The sequence below is a fragment of the Dermacentor albipictus genome, chromosome 2 (assembly GCF_038994185.2).
Source record: "Dermacentor albipictus isolate Rhodes 1998 colony chromosome 2, USDA_Dalb.pri_finalv2, whole genome shotgun sequence".
Classification (NCBI taxonomy): domain Eukaryota; kingdom Metazoa; phylum Arthropoda; class Arachnida; order Ixodida; family Ixodidae; genus Dermacentor; species Dermacentor albipictus.
In genome coordinates, this window is record NC_091822.1 from 45,392,900 (window position 1) to 45,417,346 (window position 24,447).

At 46.3% G+C, this 24,447-nt stretch overlaps 1 protein-coding gene across 1 annotated transcript; it reads left to right on the plus strand.

The window, feature by feature from the left end:
- On the plus strand, positions 1–23,659 carry LOC135917374 (neprilysin-2-like). The gene is made up of 2 exons (XM_065450955.2): positions 1–390; positions 20,929–23,659. Exons 1-2 carry the CDS (start codon positions 209–211, stop codon positions 23,222–23,224), a joined length of 2,478 nt encoding a protein of 825 aa, XP_065307027.1. The 5' UTR covers positions 1–208; the 3' UTR covers positions 23,225–23,659.
- Positions 23,660–24,447: the final 788 nt, after the last annotated feature.

Sequence of the window (24,447 nt, forward strand, 5' to 3'; positions counted from 1 at the left end):
GGACCCGTCCACTGTAGGAAGCCTAGAAGAAGGGGAAGATGGAGCAGCAGCGCCAGGCCATGCATAGCTGACAGGTCCGAAATAGCGGCGTCGGTTGGGGTCGTCGCGGGCCACACTGCCTCCAGCGCGGCCACCAGCCAGCGGAGTGCCGGAGACGGCAGTGCCCCTAGCCGCGTCACCCGCGAGGGGTGGGCGGCCCCATGGTGCCATGGTGGTGGCCGCAGACATGGAAGACGGTGGTCGCCGAGGCACCGAGTGCCGCTTCCTCCGTCGGACCGTGCAAGCTCTGCTGGGCGTTGGCGTCGTAGCGCTAGCCATGATCAATGGCAGCCTGCTCACCGCCTACTTCAACGGCAGCAGCGGCGACGGCACTGGGCTGCGATACGCAGGGTGAGTGAGCTGGCTCCTCTCGCCTGTTTACGAATGCGGGATGCAAAAGGAGCGCTGCTGACCAGGAGACGAAGCGGTAGTTGACGACGCGCTAGATGGAGCTGAGATGCTGATGCCACAGTCGAGGGCACGCTCATAGTCTGTACTTAGGTTTACGTGGTGCAGTGCAAGGCAAAAGGGGGGACAAGGGACATGCGGGTTGCAAGTGCTAGCACTTTACGCTATAGAAGTGTTTACTTACTGCTAAATATTTTCAGTGAGTATTTGTAATCTCTGTAGGTAACATTAGTGGCGTTGCTGCTACATGTGACAGGTTTGCATGACAGGCACGTACATGTGACAGAAAACCTATGGTTTTATAACGCAACAGGAAGGACATCGAGGAACTCTAAGGGTATAGGTAGTGACCAGTGGCGTAGCCAGAAATTTTGGTCTAGGGGGGGGGGGGGGGGGCTCACATTTCAGCTCGGCCTGCTCCTTTTAGACTTTGTCGTGGGGTGAATTACATCAACGATAACTTTATTGTCATTGCCAAAAATGCTGCAAACGAATTCTTAAGCGCAATGTGGTGTCGAGACATGTAAATTATGTAAATTTTCATAAAGGAATATGTTCGTATGTCCAAAAATATTATCAGGAATAATTGATGTCAGTACTTCCACCTTTTTTGTCTATCTAAAAGAAAACATCACAAGAAATTTGGACTATATTAGTTCGAAAGCAGCTAAAGAGTGCATGATCTTCATAGGAAAAGTATGAAACCATGAAATGAACAATTTGAGGACAGATACCTTAATGAAATTTTCTAATTCGACAACCTTCTTTACATATTCCTACATATGCAACGGCCCGGGATAAATCTCAATGACGCTGTCCTTCGTTCCAATGTATTGCGCAGGAGCAGCTGTCACCGGTCGCGTATTGTGAGTAATTGCGCCAATATTATAGTCGCAAATGAGAGCACATATAAAAAGCAGGCGTTCTGCAAAATACACAGTAGAAGTGTGAAGATGCATTGGAATTTACAAGTGCGAAGATACAGCTTGATAAAGTGCAAAAAAGTGTCACTGGAAACAAAGTTCATTGCATGTATGCACCAAAGTTCTCAACGAGATATTTATATATACGCATCAGTCTCTAATATATCTATATATCTAAAGAAAAGTCACTGTATATAATGCATTAAACAAGGGAAATAAGCATGTTGCGCAATCACAGATCACAGAATCCTACGCCACCCCATACCTCCCTTCCTCAATTCTCCCCGATCCATCGCGCGCGTCGGAAGGCTGCACACATCTTTCCCGCTTTTCTCCCTTGCGCGCACAAGACTGATCCGCCATCGTCGGCTCACCTATCTACCCTCCCCCCTAAGCTTTTACTCGCACGTAAAGCATGCGGCGCGCGGTGATGACGTAATCGACCTTGTACTTTTATCAATAAACGCGAAAAAATGCACCGACAAGGATAACTGAAAATTTAATTACGTTTCGGCTCCCCATATGTGAGCCTTGTCCACAATGAAACCGACAATAGATATACAACGTATTTAAGTACGTTTCAGTACGTGACGCAAGCAGAAGGTGTACACCATCGGAAGTGTCCCGTCATGCCTATTCAGCGTGTGCGCCGTGGTCTGTGTGAGCAAGTATTTTCAATGCAGACGTGGCGCAAGATTCTTTACCTTGGCCAAGACACGTTCACTTGCCAAGTAAATATTGTGGCCTGTAGATTCCACATGTTCAGCACGGGCACTCGAAGTCACGTGCCATTTCTTGACGTCATACTCATGCTGTTTCACACGTTTCTTGATGTCGCCTGTCTGGCCGATATATTTGTAGTTACAGTTCTCGCACGTTATGGCGTAGACTACACCGAGGAAATTTCCCTGTGTCAATTTATCTTTTACGTTTACTAAAACATTTATTACTTTGCGGGTTGGCACATGCGCAATTGTGACGTCGTACCTGCCTGCGCATGCTGCGAGCGATGGTCTCACTTGTGCCAGGCACATATGGAACGGACATTCACTTCTTCGGAGACATCGTAGAACGCTGTCCTTCTGGGAGTGACACTCCTTTCCTTACAGAGGACAAAAAGGACAGAGGGTAGCCACATGTTCTTAAATCTTCACAGATGCTCCCAATATCACGCGTGCAGTCCTCCTGCCTTGCGCAAACGGTTTTTGCTCGCTAGAACAGCGTAGCAGGAACAGACCTTGGGCGCGCGCTATAACGTGCAACTATTCGAAACTTTTCTATTCCAATTCTGTAATCAGCTCTCCGCGATTGGTCAAAAACTTTTTTGGATCACTCCCATTTCACCTGTCAGTCACGCGACGTCACGAAAACCGCGATACCTCCCCATGTGATATGATGTGTACACACTGATTATGCATGATTTCATCGAAAAAAATAAAAACAGTTATCTCTGATTCGACGCCTTTTCGCCATTAGCCCACGGCTGTTGGTCATAAGTTTTCGGGCTGCATCCACTTCACCTGCCTGTTACACGACGTCACAAAACCACGAAAACTCACCGCGTCAATGTGACGTGTACGCATTAAAGATACTATAATATGCCGAACAAAACGGTATTTTCTTCTGAATAGCCGCAAGCTGCCCCGTTCCGAAAGGAATAAAACATGGCTGCCGCCGATCGCTGAGGCGCCGGGTACTCACAACTGCCGGAGAGCATGGGTTTATTCGCGTGTAATGAAACTTCCTGCGTGGGAATGTAACGTTTTCGAGGACTTTCGATACGTTTACGACCTCATTCGGCCAACTCTTCTTTGCTGAGGATCTGTTTTAGCGTCATTCTTAATCTTCCGTTGCATGCCACCGCGATTTTTGACCAGTCACCGCAAGCTAAGTAAGAGAAAGCAGACCAATCGCAGACGCCGGCACCACCTTCTTCATCCGGTTATCTATTTTCAGTGCAGTAGCTCGGCCCTATCGCATACCTCTCCACTTGAGCGGCTGCTCGCCTCTTGTCAGCCAATTAGATAACACAAGCTGCTCATTGTCGGCAATGTTATTCGTTTTTCAAGCAAGTAAAAGTGACCTCCTATGAACGAGGGGAGCGTTGTGATTGGTCTGTTGAGACAACCTTGCGGGTGACTGCCTGGTGCTTGCGTTGGTGCCTACGCAAATTTGACGTCAGGAGATTGGAATAAAAACATATTGGAATAGTTTTACGTTATAGGGCCCCTTGTGTGTAAGAGCGGATGTACCGACTTGAAATGCAGGTACCGGCCTGTATTTGTGGGCTTCCTGGAAACGTTGAAAGAAAGGCCAGAGTCATCGCGCGTGACAATAACCTCAATAGATGGTTGACAACCGTGTACTTCTTGCTCGACAGTAAACTGAATCGCCTGTTCCACGCTGTTAAGACGAGCAGTGAAGCCAGCGAGAGTATCCTTGTGAATTATGCAGATGCAATCACGTACATATCCCAAGGACACCTTTCAAAAAGGGGTAATAAATGCAAACGGCCGACGTCCTCCATGACCAGATTCGGAGCATAAACCGATATAGATGCACCCATAGGCGCAGCATGCGTTCGCAGGTAAACATTCTGTTGTAAGACGAAGTATATATTCAACAAACAGAACTTAAGGAGACCGGATACGTCTAAAACGTCAATCGGAGACCTATCGGGCAGCGACCCGCCAGCTTCGAGAGCAGCGGTGCAAACCTCTACAACCAGTTCTACTGGAACGCTTGCAAATAGTGACTGGAATAGAAATGAGACCATAACATCATCATGTGCAGGAACAACATGCCGTATCTGTTCAATAAAGTCGCCAGTATTGCATACCTGAATGCCGCTTTTTCCAACGAGTGGCGACAGGATCCCTTGTAAGAAACCGGAAAGCTTGCACAGAAGTGAGTGAATTTATTCGACAATGGACCGCATAAGAACACCTTGCTTGTGTATCTTTGGTAGGCCATAAAGTGCAGGAGCTTATCCGTTGTGACAAAGTAGCTGGTAATAGAGTGACTTATGCTGGGGTGGGGCCAAATGGAAGTCGTCAGCTAGAAGCTTCTGGAAGACCCTTTGCAGTTTTCGAGTTGGATCACGCGTCGGGTGAGTATAGGTATTGGCGTCACTGAGCAGTGCCAGCATTTTTTGGGGTAGTCACCACTATCAAGCAAAACAGCTGCGTTTCCTTTGTCAGCCTGAAGAATGACGATGTCAGGGTTGCTTCGAAGCCGGTCGATAGCCTGATGTTCCTCAAGCGACAGCGCGCACTTTCAAGAAGTGTTTTGAAGCCTAGAAGGGTTTTGAAGCCTTCGTTAATAACACGCGTTCGAGCTTCGTCATGTCTAGTGGCGTCGACTTGGCTTAGAGCCTTTTCAACAGCACAAATCAGCTACTGCGCATCTCGTGTGGGCCCTGTGCTAAAGTTTTGACCAACGCTGAGAACATAGCTCCGCCTTTTCAGGTTTATGGGAAGAAAGATTGTGTACAGCCTCTTTTGGTAAACTTCGGGACGGACCCTTTCAGGACGATCACAGCCGTTCCAGCTTGGCATGGTGCATGACATCATTATTTCGTGTTTTCACGCTTGCTTGAAAGTTAGCGTGTAGCTGAATTGAAGCAAATTCAGCAGGGCACAGGAACTGTAGTCGACGACGGGCATAGAAGGTGTCATTTTCCAGCATACGGACTTTAGTATTGCACTCCAATGTTTTTGCTTGTATTAGTAGTCGTTCAGCCCTTGAAGTAACGCAGTATTTTCGCGTTTATTCAACATGTATTCTCGCAGCGAGACGGGCTGCCGTCAAACTTTCGATTTCAGCTCTTGGAGTTTACACGGAACATGACGGCAATGGCCACGGCAGGAATGCGCCTGAAGTGTCCATATAATTGCTATCGAAGTATTATAATCAGCGCATGAGACCCTTGACTCTCCGGAAAAGAAGTAACAAAATCGAATTTTCACGATGCAATAATTCGCTGCGCAGCAACAATGTCTTTCTTTCTTTTGTGGGGCGGGGGCACCGAAGTAGAGGAAAAGATAACGCAAAGGAAAGCATGCTGGCCACAATCGAATGCCTACTTTGGGCACCTAATGTGGTTACCCAAGGAATATCGAAGAAAACGTGAGATGCTTGGTCCACGGAGAGCAATACGCATACTGCTCGGTATCCTATACTGACGAGACAAAAGACGTTCCAGAGAGATTCCAATACCATCAAAGTGAAGGTGATGTTCTCAAGCGGAGGCTTTGCAATCCATCGAGTCCCCACAGTGATGACGGCGAGCGACCATTGCTCATATTTCTTGTCTGCTAGCCAAAAAGTATCCAAAACTCTCGCAGGCTAAAATCCAATCGACCCGAGAAAAACGAACGCGCACTGAAGTGCGCCGCGTGGTGGTCGGGGCAATAGGAAAAAACGCATGGCTTCTCGCTGTCTCCAGCAGCCCGCTAGTAGCGAGAGCAAGAAAATTGAAGAGGTTGTAAAGTCAAAGTAGAAAAAAAATAAATAGGAAAGAACTTACATTTGCTGGCTTTATTGCCTTGACATCGATGCTTTAGCGCAAGTGAAAAACATGTTGATATTCTCTTCTGCCACATGACGGCGCAAATGAACCGCCACAACGCTTCGTCTCATAGGACCTCACTGTGTGCTTTGCCCACTTGTATGATAGTGTGCTCATTTGGCTTGTCTTGTATGGTCCGATATACGACTTTAGAAAAGACAATGCATTTTCGCAATCAAATGTGTATAAAACTTTTATGCCGATAAAGTTTCATAATTGAAAATCCATGCACTCCGTAGATTCCACGGCCTCCGCGAGATGCCGTGACGAGCCCGCTCACCGTCAAAGCGCCCTTGAAACTTTGTGCTCAGATGGGACTCCTTGCGTTATGGTTATGTGAATCCAGGTGCATGGGAGTTGCCGCGAAATCCAGCGTGAATTCGCAATGTTCGTGCCTAAATGTCTTTTGGAGCATAAGAAAGCATTCTAGGCAAAATACAGAATGATTTCCGGCATCACGGCGTTTTGGTCGGCGGCGCATGACAGCACGAAAACATTTCGGGGGGGGGGGGCAGAAGCCTCATAAGCCCCTCCCCCCTCTCCTGGCTACGCCCCTGGTAGTGACGCCTGAAGGAAAAGCGCTATTATGGGAAGACAAACCAATCGTGTACAGCGTTGAACCATTGATCAATTATCCTTAGATAGTTAGGTTTTTCTATTTGTATTTTGTAAAAGAGGCATTTTCTATGCACTGAAGCTGGCAAAGCTAGCTATACTAATGGACCCGATTATGGGCAAGGCGTGGAAGTGTCTCTTTCCGTTTCTTCTAAAGCTAATGGGAGTGCTTACCACCAATTTTGCTGTAGTCACATCATGGCTCATGCATAACTGTATTTTTGCCAAAGGATCTAGTCGTCCCGATAGTTCTGCTGTGAGTAGGCAGGTAAGGTCTCTTGTTGCCGGAAAGCGGAGGATGGAATGAATCAAGGGTCATTGAAATGGTGAATCTTTGAGCTGCCCTACACTCTAAATATAACCTGGCTTGAACCCACGGAGCGTATGCCATCAAGTAGACGGGAATCGTTTCAGAACTTCGCTCTACGCAGCGGCTTGCACGTTTTCTCGAAGACCTCTGCTGAACAATCAAACCACGCCTCGCTTCTTTATTGCGTAAAACTCATGTTTGAAGAAAAGGAAGAAAGTCGGCCACATGCGAAAAAAAAAAACATAGTTAGGGTATACAATGCTTTTGGAAAAAGGTCGTTGTGATTACCTGCATTAAGGTAGTAAACATTCGTCACAAAATTCCTAACGTTCCCTATTGCAAATACAAACGTATTACAGAGCCTTCCACCTTGAAAAAAATCGCGTCTTTTAACACTGGATCGTGCTGGAGACTCTGGCTCTTGTTGGGAGTCACTGGGGCACCAGAGTGACTGCTGGATAAGAGCTGGGTCACATTGGACAAGACGCTGGTTTAACTGTTATGACACTGGGTTGCAGTGGCGGATTCTGTACACGCGCTTGTTTTCGCTGCAGTTCGCTGGCTCGTGCTTTAGTGCGTTTGCCCTGCACTACTTCCAGTACGCAAGGAGTGTAGGCGCTGTCGCATATGAAATGCTTGGTATAAATTTATTGGCAGGTATTAGTCTCCTGTCCCAAATACCGCTATTTTGGGGTCATACATGTTCCTTGCAGCAGCTACGTATGAAGGTGAGTTAGGTGCTTTGTCTACGCATACATATGCCACACAGCCTTTCGTTCCTTACACTTCCCTATTGACTGTGCAGATAGCTATATTCTTGAACGGAATTCCGGAAACGCCGATAATGCGCCGTTTTCTAGTAGGTTGTTTGCAACCTATCACTACGAGTTGTTGCAGCGTTGTGCAGTCTACACGACACCCAGCAGTCGTTCAGACGCGTTCGAACAGACCGCTGTCGCTGATTGATATCCTCGCACTGATGACAAAGCTGAGGGGATTCGTGCGTTTCCACTTTCACTAGTGTGCTAAAATATAACAGTTTAAGGACTCTTAGGCTGAAATACAAACAATGGAACATTCACCAGGTAGCTGCCCCGGGATCCTTCGCTTCCACATAAGGTTCCGCCCACCGAGTCTGTCTATACTTTGTCGGTCCGTCTGCGCTTTGGAATCAAGAAGTCTAACGAGGATAAATCCCGTTACATTTCAGGTTTCCTGCATCGGTGTGTTTAAATACACGATGTTTTCTTGTCCTAAACTGTCCGCACAACAAGCGTTCGAGCACCGATGTGACGCGGCATAAACATACGTACATGTGCGGGCTGTCGCCTATGGCGGCCAGCCAGTGCCGTAGAAGTTATTTCGCGGGGTTTTGTAAGGACAACCACCTCGCTCCTCCCCGTATATATATATATATATATATATATATATATATATATATATATACATACATATGCATATATATATATATATATATATATATATATATATATATATATATATATATATATATATATATATATATATTGTCACGTGGTCGAGAATTCAAAGAACACAGTAGCAATACCGTGAACGACAACACTTTTATCGGGTGAACCTGCGCCCACAACACAGGCTACACTTATAGCACAACGATAGCGGCGAACACGATCGGCGATCGTCGAAAATATGACCAGAGGGTCAAGCGCGTCGGCTTTTATACATCAGTCGTCGAATGTTCCAGAGTAATTGCTGGGACCCGCGTGCCTTCCACAAAGTTCTACATTATTCGCGTCGCACACACATGCGATCAGATTACACAAGGTTCGGTCCGAGACAGCAGATAGAAGCACCGATAACATTCCAGAAACTTGCGATACATGCAGGCGCGTCCTGCTTGTGCGATAACATTTGTTAGGCGGTAAAACGTGTTGCCCGATAAAGACAAACAAGTACACGTGTCAATATATGTATGTGAGCTTGACAAACTCCTTGGCTCCCCGAAGACGAATGCTGTAACAACGATGACGCATATTTATGCGTTGCCGAAACAACATTTCGCTTCACTTCTGGCAAATATCTGCAACGAAGTTGCACATAGCTACACTGCGGCGGTGGTCGATGTCCGTCCACCTGCGTTTCACATCCACACGAAAAAAGTTTCGTCTTCAGTTTCACGTGAATGTTCTGTAGCTGTCACTATAATGTAGGTATCATAGAAAATATTATACTGAAACTTGCCGTTAACACGTTTCTATCTTTACGCCGAGTTTGCATTTACTCGTCATTATAAGTTAGTTCAAAGCGAAGTTGTAAACGTTACAGAGTTCCCGTCTGCTCTCAAGACATGGCCGACTACGGAGGAAGTATGGTTACAGAAAACGGCTGTAACTCTTATTTTGGTAAAACTATCCCGAAACAAATTACATTACAATTAGGCGTGGAGACGACTCATATTGCGTAGTTTCACTTACGTTTCATAAATGCGTCTTTCACCGTGAAGTTGTAAGTGTTATGGAATTCCCGCCTGCTGCCAATACATGGGCTTATACAGCCCCATACTTATCCACTAGAATAAAACTCTAGTCCTTCAAAGTTTCATTCAGCTAATTAACTAGTAAGTATGCTCTATCGCAAATCACAAACAAAGGTGTTTTGTTTCGTCCACTCCTTTGACTGAACCCCAGTCAGTGCATATCGTTGCTCACGTTGAGACTCGGTTTGACGGCCACCTGCATCGTATACAGACTGTTACCACCAGTGGGCGTTGTGTGTTGTGGTTCCATGGGCAGAGAATAATGGCATTTTGGGAGAACTTCAAAATGACTTCAGAATAGGTAGGCGTTTGGACGATAACTTATTTGTTCTCACTCAGTGCATCGGAATGTCAAGAGTAGAATGGTAGACCATTCGTTATATGTGGCCTTTGTAGACGTTACAGGAGCGTATGACAGCGTATACCGCGACAAAATGTCGCGGTATACGCTGTCGCGGTGTTCTTAAAGAGGGAGGCTTAGGTGATGATTGTCTACAGCTTTTGAGAGAGATTTACCTAGAAAATACCGTTTGCGTTGAATGGGAAGGGATAGGGAGCGAGGAGAAAGTTGATATGAACAAGGGACTGAGGCAGGGGTTCCTTTATTGCCACTGCTGTTTATGATGTGCATGGTGAGGATGGAGAGGGCGCTAGAAGGAAGTAATATCGGGTTTAATCTCTCATAGAAACAGGCCGGTAAGTAGTAGAGTAGCAGCTTCCAGGTTAATTCAATGCAGACTACATTGTGTTGCTAGCTAACAAACAAAGTAATTTGCAACGTTTGGCTAATATCTGTGGACGGGAAAGCAAGAATTTTGGTTCGAAATTTAGTGTTACAACATCAGGGTTTATGATATTCAATGAAAACAGTGAACAGACAGTGCCAATACAGGGCCAGGAAATAGGTCGGGTTAGAGAATAGAAATACCTTGGTATATGGACAGACGAAGCAATAGATATATGGAAACACAGGAGAGAACCATAGTAGTAAAGGCGAAGTGAAATGCAGCCATTATGAAGCACAGAGCGCTATGGGATACATAGGTACGAGGTGCTCCGGGGCATGTGGAAAGGTGTAATGGTTCCAGGACTTACTTTTGGAAATGAGGTTCCTTGCTTTAAATTTGGGATACAATCAGGACTCGATGGGAACCAAAGGTCAGTGGGACGCCTTGCACTGGGCGCTCATGTGAAGACTACAAATGGAGCTGTGCAGGGCGATATAGGCTGGACTAGCTTTGAAGTGGGGGAATCTCACAGTAAAATTGAGTATGAATGACGACTGTGGGAATGTGGAAGAAAGTAAATGCGCTGGGAGAGTGTTGAGGTATCTGTACAGGAAAAACATAGCTTCACAGTGGAGGAAAACAACTAGGAAACTTACCAGTAAGTGTGTGGCCTGTAGGGTGGGCAATACAGCAAAAAAGAACGTCAAACGGATAGTAAGAAAGGCTGAAATATTCTTATGGGTGGCGGTGACGGAAAAGATACCTGCCATGAGTAACCACTTAATAAGCAAAAAACGAAATCAGAAAATAAACAACTTATGATAACTCAAAGAGAAGCGCATTACTTTCGAAGCAAGATCGGGATGCCTTAGAACACGCACCTATAAAGCGAGATATAAAAAGGAAGAAGAAGCATGTGCTTGCTGCGGTAAATCTAGGGAAGCGATGGAGCATGTCTGCCACCCGATCGATTTAGGCACCACTGGCATCCTTGAAGCCCTTGGGTTCAGCGAGAGCAGGGGAAAAGTAAACATGTCTGCAATAGAGATTAGTAAGAGGCGATTGGAAGATTGGTGAAAGAAAAGTCGGGAAACGACAAAAAACGGAGACGTACCAAAGCAAAGTTCGCAATAGAGGGTCAGAAAAGTTGGTTGTAGGGGTTCATAGTGTTATTTTTTTTTCTTTTTTGACCGAGGTAGGACATTCGGCAGTATAATAGCAAGAACTTGGTGGCACAACACTACACCCCATTCCAAAGGGCACGCTCATAACATCCATCCATCCACGACAGATCGCCTAGGTGATCATTTATCAATCAATCAATCAATCAATCAATCAATCAATCAATCAATCAATCAATCAATCAATCAATCAATCAATCAATCAATCAATCGATGAAATATGTTTCTTAAAGTGTACAGGAACAAGCTCGAGGGTCTTTGTGCTGGCACACTCCGCATAACAATTCACAGGAAGAACAATACAAGCTCACAAACACATACCCACGCGCTCAATGTAAAAAAGAATAGTAATTTTGCGAATACAGATTTTAACGGAACATAACATGTGTGCACAAAGAGAATAAAAAGCAAACGTAGAAAAACAGAAAAAATGACTGCAGAATGACGCAACACACAACAGATATGACAGATTTTGATCAGTTATTGAAATCCCGCTGCAAGTCTTTTCAGGAAGATATTAAAATTAGGCATGAAGATATCCAGCCACTCCGAATGGGCGTTATATGTCGCCTGCACTTTAGATAGAGGGTCACAAAATCTGAAGGCTGAAAGGCACGCTGCTTCCTTGTGCCTTCCTGCGGAATATGAAAGCACGCATTAGAAAGCAAGTGCGAGCAGCAGATATTTCCATGTAATAATTCGTGAGAAAAAATAACATCTTCTTTATTGCGTCTGCAGGTGAGGGTAGGAAACGTCAGTGTCTGTATTAGCTATATGAAGATGGAAGGCTGTTGAGAGAATCGATGTTTATATATAGATGTGAACTCTTTTGCATATTTTGGAGAAGTTCACACTTTCACCTGCAAGCGCCGCCGCAAACAACAAAGGCGTACCCAAGAACTGGAAGGCATATGCTCTTATATACAGTTGCAAATTACCCATGTTGTTTGAAGCCTCTCGTCACCCGACATGCTGTGCCGAGCATTCGAAGTGCACGCTTCCTCGCCTGTTGAGCGTAGGGCGAGAAACTCGGAGAGCTAAAGTCCTGTTAAAATAAAGTCTTGTAAGCCTTTCGCGTAAAGCTTACAACTTCTGTGTTTGATGCATTTAAGGCCAGCCTGTTTTAGGCGCAACATGACGAAAAATTTACAGTGTCCTTCCGAAGAGCAGCGCAATCATTAACCTTTTTTCCATTTTGAAAGCTTTCGTGTCATCAGCATACAACAAAATTGAAGAGTTTTGGATTACTGTCGGAACGTCGTTAATAAACAGTGAGAAGAGAAGAAGGCCCAGAACATAATGTTCTGACGACTGACAATTTACGCTAACGTAGGAGTACCGGTCACGGAGGTAGCTTCTTATCGGCGCTGTGACATAATGTTGCAGATCATGGTTTGTCACCTTTTGAAGGAGTGTTTTGTGGCGTATGACATCAAACTCCTTACGGCGGTCAAAATAAACGACATCTGTCTTTACGTATACACTGCTTGAGAGGCATGTATCATGAAGCTAACGAGGTTATTACTTGTGGAGGGTCCCAATATGAAGTCATGCTACTGTGGAATGACAGTATCTTTAATAGAGGATGAAATTATTGAGTGCAGAGTTGACTCGAATAAGTTAGATGCTGCGCATGGGAGAGAAATAGGCCTCTATTTAATCGCAGCAGTTTTTTACCCCTGATCTAAAGGCGGGAACGACCCGAGCTGTTTTCCAAGCATTTGGGAATGTGTTCGTCATAATAAATATAATACCGACATCACATAGCGGCGTTGATCGACTTACCACATCTTCGCGGCCCGTCCTTTTTCACCGACTGGAACGGCTGACGATTTTGTTTTCATTACTGTGGCGTGCAGCCACTTCGCACCAAATGATGCTACCGTGCTTATACTATATTTAAAAATGATGATATGAAACAGTCCTAAACTATCACTTACGAATTGAAGCATTTATATTATGTATGTGGATGAGCAGGCTGGTACATGACATGGAAAAACGAACAGCGCTTAAAGCAGGGCAGAACAAAAACAAGACAGCGCAATATCGTACGTCTTCTTATTTGCAGGCCAGACTTGTTGCAGCCTAGGTAAAAGTGGAGATAACCGTCGTTTTCCAGCCAGATCTTCTAGTGAGTTGTACGGCCAGGCTACGTACGGAAGAGGGCAGGCACTATTTGGAACTTGTCTGTCACTCAATGAAGTTAGCGGCATTCTGCACGTGCTATATACTCTAGATTTGAAAATACAGGAACGAAGCTTTGGCTAGAATTTTGATAGTATCATAAGATGCAAGGTTCACTCACGTTCGGTGACGTGCCATCCGACTTGTTTGAAGAGATGTTTGGAAGTAACTTGCGATCATGGTATTGTAATCATCATTTAACACGTATTGTTATTTGAACCCACTCAGGAATTTAGGCACACAGCCCGAATCAGGGCTGCTTCCTGCTAAGAAGCCTTAGTGAAAATTACGGCATCCGTTGCTCGCGGTAAAGTAAAGGCCAGTACCTCCGAGAGATCTCAAAGTGTCGTATCTCGTGACACCAGTCTAGTCTGAAAATTTCCGAAACATTTAGGTACGGTCTCTCCGCAGCATGTAGCACGTGTTACGACGGGGTAGTTGAGACTCAACTAGGCGACTGACCATGGCCGTCTGGTGTTGAACGATGAGGCAGGGAGGCAACGCTCTCCCTATGTCCATAATTATCCGATAACTTCGTACTTGATACCTTCTATGCGCGTCTTTCCCCTCCCTCCCCCCTCCTCGTAGCGATCACCCCACTTCTTTCTCAAAACTATTTTCCGTGAGTCACTGCCGCACTCTTTCACGTTGACCAGGTTATTTAACGGCGCGGTTGCCCCTAACATTCCTATACTACTCTTTCTGCGTGAACTTTGAAGTCATTGACCTATGTTCCCTCCCCACCTGTTGGGGCGGTTTCTTAGTTTCCCTGGCCTAGCACACCCGTCCTTGATATATTTTGCCGTGCGCAAATCAGGGTTCAGCAGGTCTCTCTTTCTTGTCCCATTTTAAAGCGTAGCTTTCTTTTCCTTTCCCACTGTTGCGGCTGCTGATGTGGCTGTTGCTGTCCGGCAAACCCAGCCGCGGGGTGGCTCAGAGCGTGTATATACATGGAAGGAGCGTGGGAGAGAAGAAAAGAGACGCGAGGACATCGTTTGGACAGCACCGCGTCGAATGTGTACAATACCCTCCGGGGCTCCCGGGTCGTCACCACATTCATTAGCTTCTTGACAGCTGTATTTATCCGTGACACACCGCAAGAGCTTACCAATTTACCAACTTGTAAGTCCACTTAAAAGGAAGGGAGTGTTAACTCCTCCGAAGCGGATGCACAGGCGCGTCAACCAACGGGCGTGCAATCTAGACTGACGTCATGAGCCGGACGGTCGGTGACCCCGCTGATGGAGAGGATGGCCGCCCCGCTTCGAACTGCGCAGGGGTTGCGTAATTCGGGTGCGCATTCCCCTCGTCAGAGTTAATTCGGAACTGTTTGTGGTGGTCTATGACGCCGGAAATATTATTGCGAGCTTACGATGCACTATTCGTGCCGCGTGCGTTTATTCTGAGCCGTGATCCGGCGACGAAAAATTGCAGCGAGCATCGCTGACGGTACGCTACGCGAGCTGGAGAGACTGCAGGCTTGCAAAAAAAAAAAACCTGAAAAGGAAGGACAAAAAATCACCACATTGTTGAAAATAGGTTTACAAAAACAAAAAAGCAAAAACTATATAAATCTTATGGTTTTCAATACCAAGGGTATTTCTTAAAAAAGGTAAATGAACCATTTTGGTATGTTTCCTGCGACGATCATCCTCTCGTCCCAGGTTCGTAATAGTTTCGGATAAATGCATTGCTTCCTTAAAGTACTCGCTAAATAGCAACATATTAATTTTTAACTCAAAAAACAAGTAGTAAACGCGCTATGTACATGTAAACCAGCGCGAAAACCATGCAGCACCTCTTCTTCTGTCCCCTGCAATGAAGCTAAAAAGCAGACGACGCGCAGTAGTGTGGAAGGCACGAGGTTATTTTTCTCTCGTGATCTGGCTTGTGCTGTGTAATTGCAATCACGAGAGCTCTATCAAACCAGTGAGCAAGCTACGAAAGTCTTTGTTTACACCAATTTTACGTGTTCTAAAGGCATGGTTGCTTGAACGGGACTATTTTAGTCGCGGAGGCAATCGGCAGTCGCGCTTCGGTTATCTGCGCGCGGCCTCCCGTTTTTTCTAAGGTTCTATCTTACATATAGTTAGAATGAAAGAGAGGAGGGGGAAGAGGAGGCAGAGAATGAGTAGAACCGACGCAGTCGCAAAACCAGTCCCGAAACTTCCTTGCCATCTTTTCGCTCGCAGTTCGCATAAAAATACAAAGCAGGGTGGAGGGTGGGGGGGGGAGAGATTGGGAAAAGGTGATTTGAAAAGGCAAGCAAACGCTGGATAAACTTCAGTTCAAGGTACAGTACGGTGCGTTTCTGCGATTTCTGAACAATCAAACCATGCAAATATGTCTAGCGGACAACTTTCGCAGGGCGCGCAGAAGCAGAGCCGCATTAATTAAAGTGCACCGCGGGGTCTATGCGACACAACTGAAGCGGTCGCACGTCATATCAACACTTCTGTGCCTGCCGCGGTAGCTTTGCGGCTATAGATGGCACTGCTCCAGGTCACGGACTGGACCGAGGCAGCCGCATTTCGAAGGGGGCGAGACGAAAAAAAAAAAAAACGCTCGCGCACTTTGATTAAGGGACACGTTAAAGAACACCATGGCGCCAAAATTAATCCGGAGTGCGCCACTACGGTCTGCCTCATAACCCAATCGTGGTTTTGGCCCGTACAGCCCCATAAGCCAATTCATGCTTAGGGGGTACATTTTTATAGAAATATATGAACCGCAAACCTTTATGGCTAGTTGTCGGTCCAATCTATTGCACGAGTTTATGTAATCAGCTTTGAAAGCGGAGGTGCAGTGAACGGGCTTCACATGCGGGCGCACATTAGGATAACAGCGCAACATTTTAAACGGAGAAAATACAAATCCCAATCTATTCAATGCAAACTCTCTATAAATACGAAATTGTGATATATGCACGAAAAATAAAGAAGTACTATGCAAATGACAAGAGAATGCCAAACATGTAAAAAAAAATTACAGAGCGCCATATGCATTTGATAATACAAACCTGCCCAGTGGAAACAAGATATTCTTAGCGTGCTAGAAATAGTATACAAAGGATGCGGACTTAGCATTCGGAATGCTACATGACTAATTTAAATAATGTACTTTACAGAGTGTTGACAGTTGCGTGCAAGTTTGATTTCGGGTGGAATGGAGTTCCAAATTTTAGCACTAATAGACTGAAGTGATTAAGTGAAGGTAAATGAGACACCCACCCATTCGTAGCAATAGCTACAAAGGAAACACGTACGGGTTTCTCGAAAGAAAAGCCTCGCAGTTGAAGAAAAATTCGTACTGGTCTGGGACTCGAACACGGGACCACCGCCTTTCCGGTGCAGCCGCTCTACCATGTGAGCTAACCAGGCGGATAGCAGACGCCGGGGCGAAGACGAATTTGTCAACAACTAGAAGGAAAGGCGAGAGTCTGACGTAATAGTTTTGCTGAAACGCACAAGGTGGTGAGTAATAAATAACGAAGGTATAAATAAATAATAATTCACCAGTAATAATTATCTATAACTTTAATGATTTATTTCTCGCCAAATTGCGCGTTTCCGGAAAAACATTACGTCAGACTAAAGTGATCTTTCGCCGTATACGTTCGTGCAGGTAGGGATATTGAGTTTGCCGTGACTGCGTGCCTTGCGTTATCGGTTGATAAACTAAACGAACTCAATGGTAATGGAGAATCATTGTTCAATACATCATTCAACGTAACTGTAGTTATATAATTTTGTTGTGACAGAGCGGTAATATACGAGTGTTCGCAAATAATTGGGTGCGTGGGCAATGAGGAGAGGAAAATGTTATAACTCTCAAGGCGCGTTACTGTAACCGCACAACCCCAACTTTCACTACACTAACTCTGTTGTGAGTGAAATAAGGAAAAGTATAAAACTTGAAGCATGTTAAATTCAAAGTAACCTCAGACATTAAGGAGCGTGAAATATGAAAGTGAGCTGTTTCGATATCTCATTAATCGGTTCTTGCGAATGGAAGTTTTCATCCATCACTGCACCCAAGTACTTCGACGTGGAAACGCGCTCAGCGGATTCATTGTTAACATGAAAGTTCAGAAATATATAATATAGATATTTCCTGCTGCAGTGAAATATACCGTATTTAGTTTGCTCAGTATTTAATCTTAGCTTGTTAGAAGAGAGCCACGTGGTAACTGCTGCTAGTATAGAGAGCGGGTTAGCTCGAAAAATTAATGCAGTGTCATCGGCATGCATTGTAGATTCGCACGACAGAGCAGACAAGAGTTCATTTATGTTCAAAGAGAACAATATACAGCTTACTGCCGTTACCTGAGCAACCAAAAGGTAATATTTCTAAATTCAGAAGTTATGTATGCCACCACAACCCATTGTTTTGGATCTGTGCGACAGCTAGAGAAGAACTTAAGTATCATGTTGAGAAAACCAGAAGATTGTAAATTTTGTACGCATACTCACATAGAATGCAAAACCTTATGATATCCATTTTTGATATAGGAGAAAACGGGGACTGCTTGTTCATTTTTATGTTTTCTGGAGTTATGAGTTGACTAGCTGTGCCAGAGTAACGACAGCTGTGGTTGTCGACCGATTTCGTTGATGTGTGGTGGAGTGCTCAAATACCTATGGAAACTCGGAGGTGACACGATCCCACCTGTTCCTCGCGAGACCTCATATAGGGAAGTGACTGCAGCAATGTATTGCTGCCGTTCGGCGGAAAACTTCTTGTTCCCACACTTCCTTTCTGTTTTCTAGGTGTTTGTTGTACTCGATCATGTTTACATGCGTAAGCGACGAAGCTGCTCACCACGTGCCCATGTTTTGGTTCAGTTTCCCAGCCGCGCTGCACACGGATTAAAGACATTTCGCTTAGGTTCAGAATCACAAGTGCTCGTGTTGTTTGCCGCTTATTTACCGTGTTGCTCAAGCCACGATGCAGGGGTGCATTACGTTGTGTACTAGAGCGGCTGCAGCTTGCAAACACTGAGTTTTGTTTTTTAGTTTTTTGCGGCCTGTTGAATCGCCGCACCAGCTGTCACACAGTTCATGTTCTTTAAATCCATGTTATGGGTGGCTTTCCGAATGTCGAACTGTTGCTTGTGAGGTTTTCACCTTGTCTCGTTCGTAAAGGGGTTAAATCCTGCTGTGTTTTCAGATAATGATTAGAGCAAATGCCTTTTTTAACAGCTTCATTCCTTTCGCCCGAAGGAGTCTTTGATATTGTGGTTACTTGGTAAATGCAGTTCAGGGCCAAGATTGCTGTTAGCTGCTGCATATCATATGGTATTGCTGTTTAATTTTCGATAATACATTTGCGGCATACTTTGGAAGCCATAAAAGCTTGTGGCTTTATGAGCAGACCTAATCATGATTATCATCATCATACAGGCGGCGCCCTACGCTATGGGCCGATACAAGCTATATTTATCACGTGACACGATTTCCATGAGTTGCGGGAGCATGGCATTTTGACGTCGGTGTGCATCTGTGCAGTCGATGGCGCTTAGGAACGGACAGAAAAGTGCGAAAAAGGGACACTAAGAAATCTTCGCGTCAAAGCATTCATAGTTTCGCTCGAAGATGAATATTGAAAGCGATAGCAAGGTATGAAAACTAGCACCTTGACAGTGCGCTAGCCCAATGCGACAACTTGAAATGGTTTGTCGATTACCGAAAAGGTTCCGCACACCGGTATGCTTGCGCAGCCTCTAATGTTCGATCATTCGGCCCCAGCTCGAGTGCGGTTCTTTATCCCACAGAATCGTCAACTTTTATGTCTGCAACCTGGTTGGAATTGCGAAGCAGGAATATATGCGTATAGAGCATGGTAAATAGATGTACCCACGTTATTTTTATGATTATAAGCCAGTCCAGACAGGCGTCGGCGTGGAGCACATATTAGACATCAGGGTTGCAGGTTATATGAAGGTTTTTAATACATTTACATGCGGTACGATTTGCTGTGACGCTCGATGTCCTCTCTAAAATTGCACGAGTCATGTGTTAAAGCAGGTAAGTGTTTGCGTACATTAGGCATGAGCTGCCTGCCTAAAGACGCATTTGCCGCAAATTTACTCTTAGTTTTAACGTGAACAGTATTACTTGTTTATTTCGATCTGCTTGCCTGTGCTTTTATTTGTTTTATGAGCTCTTCACTATATTACGATGTAATTATAGTTTTGCGTGAAATACAAGCCCGTCGTATTTTTGCTTCGTTCACAGTGTGCTAAATATATGCCAAAATTAACCCTATTCGCTGCTACACATCTTTTGTGGCTGATGTTATGTACGGTCGCAGAGACGACTGGGATGCTGGCAGACACAGTTTGTCTGTCTGTCTGTCTGTCTGTCTGTCTCTCCGTCCGTCCGTCCGTCCGTCCGTCCGTCCGTCTGTCTGTCTGTCTGTCTGTCTGTCTGTCTGTCTGTCTGTCTGTCTGTCTGTCTGTCGATCTGTCTGTCTGTCTGTCTGTCGGTCTGTCTGTCTGTCTGTCTGTCTGTGTCTGTCTGTCTGTCTGTCTGTCTGTCTGTCTGTCTGTCTGTCTGTCCCTCCGTCCGTCCGTCCGTCCGTCCGTCTGTCTGTCTGTCTGTCTGTCTGTCTGTCTGTCTGTCTGTCTGTCTGTCTGTCTGTCTGTCTGTCTGTCTGTCTGTCTGTCTGTCTGTCTGTCCGTCCGTCCGTCCGTCCGTCCGTCCGTCCGTCTGTCTGTCTGTCTGTCTGTCTGTCTGTCTGTCTGTCTGTCTGTCTGTCTGTCTGTCTGTCTGTCTGTCTGTCTGTCTGTGAGCGCCACTTGTAGGCAGGACATAACACGCCAGAAAACTTATTCTGCGCAGCGCAGAGCAAGCCTTCTCAGATACCTGGCATCTCACAACGCATGCGCGATCAGCAACCCCGGAACTGGCGTTATAGGCCTCGCCCCTCGATGATGCACGAGGCGACACCGACGAAAAACATTCGGTATTTGTGAGCGCCCACTGAAAGGTTTTAATAGATTCAACACGGCCCTCTAATTGATTTAGCTTAGCGTTTAGCGTCCATAAAACTAGGACCAGTGTACGCACTGTTGCTTGGTGTCCGTACAGCAGCTCAGGGGCAACTCTAAGGTTTGGGTGCAGAATGCTTAAGCAATCAGCGAACAGAGAACAGTGGCCAGGCTCAGCTGCAGCGCCGATTGAGCACAGCGCGACAATGCGTCGGCTCTGCTTCGTTCCTGCAGTCAAACGCTCTGAGCGGCTCCTGCATTACTAGATGCCTTCTAACGCCGCACAAGGCGCTGGCTGCACGCACGGGCCCTCACATGCGCCATCGATAGCACGAGAGCGTGGTGGTGTTGGCCGCACGGGCAGTTCGAACAAGCCTCGACTGTCTGTGTAATTGCTAATGTAGGAATTTTGTAGCATCTAAATTTCCATTGATTTAAACGTGCTGTCTTTCTACCGCACACAGGTGGGGCTTCTGGCAGCAGGCAGTGACCACACCATCTCCGCTCAACACCGCTGCCGATGACGGGCGGCCGAGGCGCTTTGAATCCGAGGACGAGCGCGTCGAAATGGTCGAGGATGGTCCCCAGTTGGCCGCCGGGAGCACCGAGGGTGAAGCGCTCAGCCAAAGCAACAAAGTTGGAAACGTTACGAAGGGAGCCGATGACCAAAAAAGCGCGAGAACTCCAGAGTTGTCGGCTCATCGTTCGCTCAGGCCTCCGACAAAACGAATTCCCAGGCATTATCCTCCTCAGCCCGAACGAGACGCCAAACGGCTTCGATTTAAAGATAGCGACTCAGAGTGTTCCCAACCGGAGTGTCTCTGGTACCTGCACCACACCAACAACAAGCTCGACCGAAGCGTGAATCCGTGCGACGACTTCTACGGTCACGTCTGTGGGCCGCGGTGGTTTTCGCCTAACGGCAAGCCCACTTTCGAAGCCGAGAGCGTGGAAAAGCTGATGAGCTGCCTTGACGTCAATATCCGCGTGGAGCGGCACAGTCCCCTGCGCTGGGTTCGCAACATCGCCTTCATCTACCAGTCTTGCCTTACGTCAAACGGTTCTCGGGAGATCAGGGAGCAGCTTCTCGCGCAGCAGCACAGAACACCTCCACCCTCATCTCAGCCCTTCACCGATGCCCCCGCGGTGGTGTTTCGCATCGGACTGCAGGAGAAGGTACCGCAGCTGCGGGGCGATTACTTGGAAAGCATGGGAGCCAATCCTCTTGCGAGCGTGTACGTGGCGCCTGCCGGACATCAGGAAGCAGGAGGCGAGAACAAGTACGTTCCGTACGTCGACTCCCCTGAGTTGCTAATGAAAAGATTCTTTCTCCGGTACCCCGATCGCACCGAGAGTGATTACAAGCATCTTATCGAGAAATCTCTTCCGGGTATCGAGAACGCATCGCTTGTCGCCAGCAAGATTGTTTACATGGAGAAGCGTCTGATGGCCATCGTCTCTAGCTCAGGCTCCGGCAGGAAAGTTGGCACACTTACTCCGGATGGAACGACGTCATTGGGAAACTCCACTGCAAGATGGCTGTCGCACATTTTTCCCAAGTCATTTGGTGGTCGCTTAAACGTGCGCATATTGGACGAAGAGTACGTTAGTCACGTTGTCGATTTGCTGAAGCATGTCTTTACTCCAGCAGACGTCGTCGATTACTTTTATTTTCGGACCCTCGTGGAATACTCTTCGTTCCTCAACATCACTCCGCTCATACCGCTTAGCTACGACACTCATCTCAACTCGGTGCCCCTGCGAATCCAGGGTTGCCTACACATGGTGGAGAACATTTATAAACACGGCATGCGCATGCTTGGAATCGAGGCTCTAGGGGGAAACCTTGGCGTGTGGAGGATACCTTTCCAGCGCGAAGTTGAAGCCCTGTTCGAAGACGTTCGCCACTCTCTCCAAAGGTTCGTACGATTTTGGTTCAGTGGAACCACTGTTAACACTGCGCTTCGCAAGCTACGTTCCATGAAGCTCGCCTACCTAGGTGCTAGTGCAGCGTACCCCACTTCGTACGCTGCTTCAACGCCAGACGTGAGGAGCTTGAAAGACTTCGGTGCTCTTATCAAAGATTCCATCAGGAGAGGTTTTAATGGCACGAACAACTATGATTTCCTGCACAGGACTTCAGTGTTTTCGACGTCGATCGAGTACAACCCTCGCACAAATTCCCTGTACGTTCCCCACGCTCTCGTGACCATGCCCGTGCTCTTCTCCGAGACACTGCATCCAGTATTCGTTCCTATAATAGGAGCTAAGTTGTTGCAGGGTGCCATGAAAGCTATCGACGCACGCGGCTCGGGCGAGTACAGAGAGGGCGGAGCCTATCGTAGCTGGTGGGACACGGCGGATTGGACAAAGTACCAGAACAGGTCGGCCTGCTTTATGGATCAGCTCGATCGCGATGTAAGGAAAGTGTCCCCCCGGACCAGCTTCCGTGCGTTTCAGGACGAATTCATCGCCGAGAGCGCCGCCATTGAACCCCTGCTCGACGTCTACGGTGGCCGCGTTGCCGACCGCGCCGACAACTTCCGGTTCAGTCCGAAGATTTTCTATTACGCTTACGCCATGGGCCAGTGCGAGAAACCGGGCACCGACACCATACAAGTACGGTACAAGCATGCCATTCCGGCAAGAATCCGAGTCAACAACGCCCTCGCTAATGATGCACACTTTCAGAAGGTTTTTCGGTGCCGGCGCAATTCTAGAATGGCGCCGAGGCAGCGCTGTAGTTACTGGACCAAATGATGAGGTGGCGAGACGGACGAGCACTGAATGTGTGGTTGTCGTTTGACTACTGACAGTCACTGCGCCAAGTAACGACCGGCGTGTGCGTCCTATGAATTGCTAAAAATGTTTACCACTCCCTGAGGAAAAGCAGGAGTCGCCGATGTTTGTTGCTATGGGCCATCCACACCTCCATCTGCGAGATGATAGCACCCGCACTCGTATAGAGAATTCAGCGAAGTGCCCTAATAAATAATAAGGTGCCTATTATTTTCTACACTATCACTTACTACAGAATAATTTTCAAACTCTGTGTTTTAAGATAAATCTCGCATTGACACGATTAGCATTGATTCTGAGACACTGAAATGTTCGTGCCCAGATACTTATACGACGATTATTCTGGTATGCGTGGTTTGTAGTGTACTCGAAACAAATTAAAGACTTTGTATGTGACATCGGTGTAGAAGAATCACTTATGAAAGAGCATCCGTTGCATCCTTGAAGAGCGTGCTTGGGTATAAGCGACTAAGGTTCGGTGATTCTTTCATTTATCGAATAAAAAAATCACGATATGCATTTTTTTTGCAAAACCCAAATTTTGGAGCCCTAAGACGTGATCACGTTACCGTGTCCTGAATGCATTGGCGGAAATAACATGGGAAACGCAAGTTAACAGCAGTCATAAGCCTCTCGCAGAACGTGTTACTCGCACTAAGGTCGTAAAAGCAAATACAAACCGCTCCCAGGAATAAGCGTATTAGAAGCTGACTACTGTTTTGCCTTATATGCACCACCTCTTTGCCGTGTGGTGTTCCTACTTTCTCTTTTCCGTGTCCGTCGTTTGTTCATTTCCTATTTTCCTATTTCTTTGTTCCTTATCTTCTCTTCTTCTTCTCTATTCATTCCCTCCTCGCGGCAGAGTAGGCAGCGTTGTGCCCCTCTCGGTGGCAGTTGTCAGCTTGCTCCCTCCCTGTTTGCTTTGCGTGCTTGTATGTTTCCCTATCTAATAATAATAATAATAATAATAATAATAATAATAATAATAATAATAATAATAATAATAATAATAATAATAATAATAATAATAGTAATTGCCGTGTGTCTGGAGGCACCGCTAAGTTGACGGAATTACTCAAACGCGGCAACCTATACGGCAATTGAGTGCATTCTCGGCTTCGTAGATGCAGCAAATGCTCTGAAGTTGTCGACAGCTGCTGACAGCAATATTCTGCTGCTGTTGC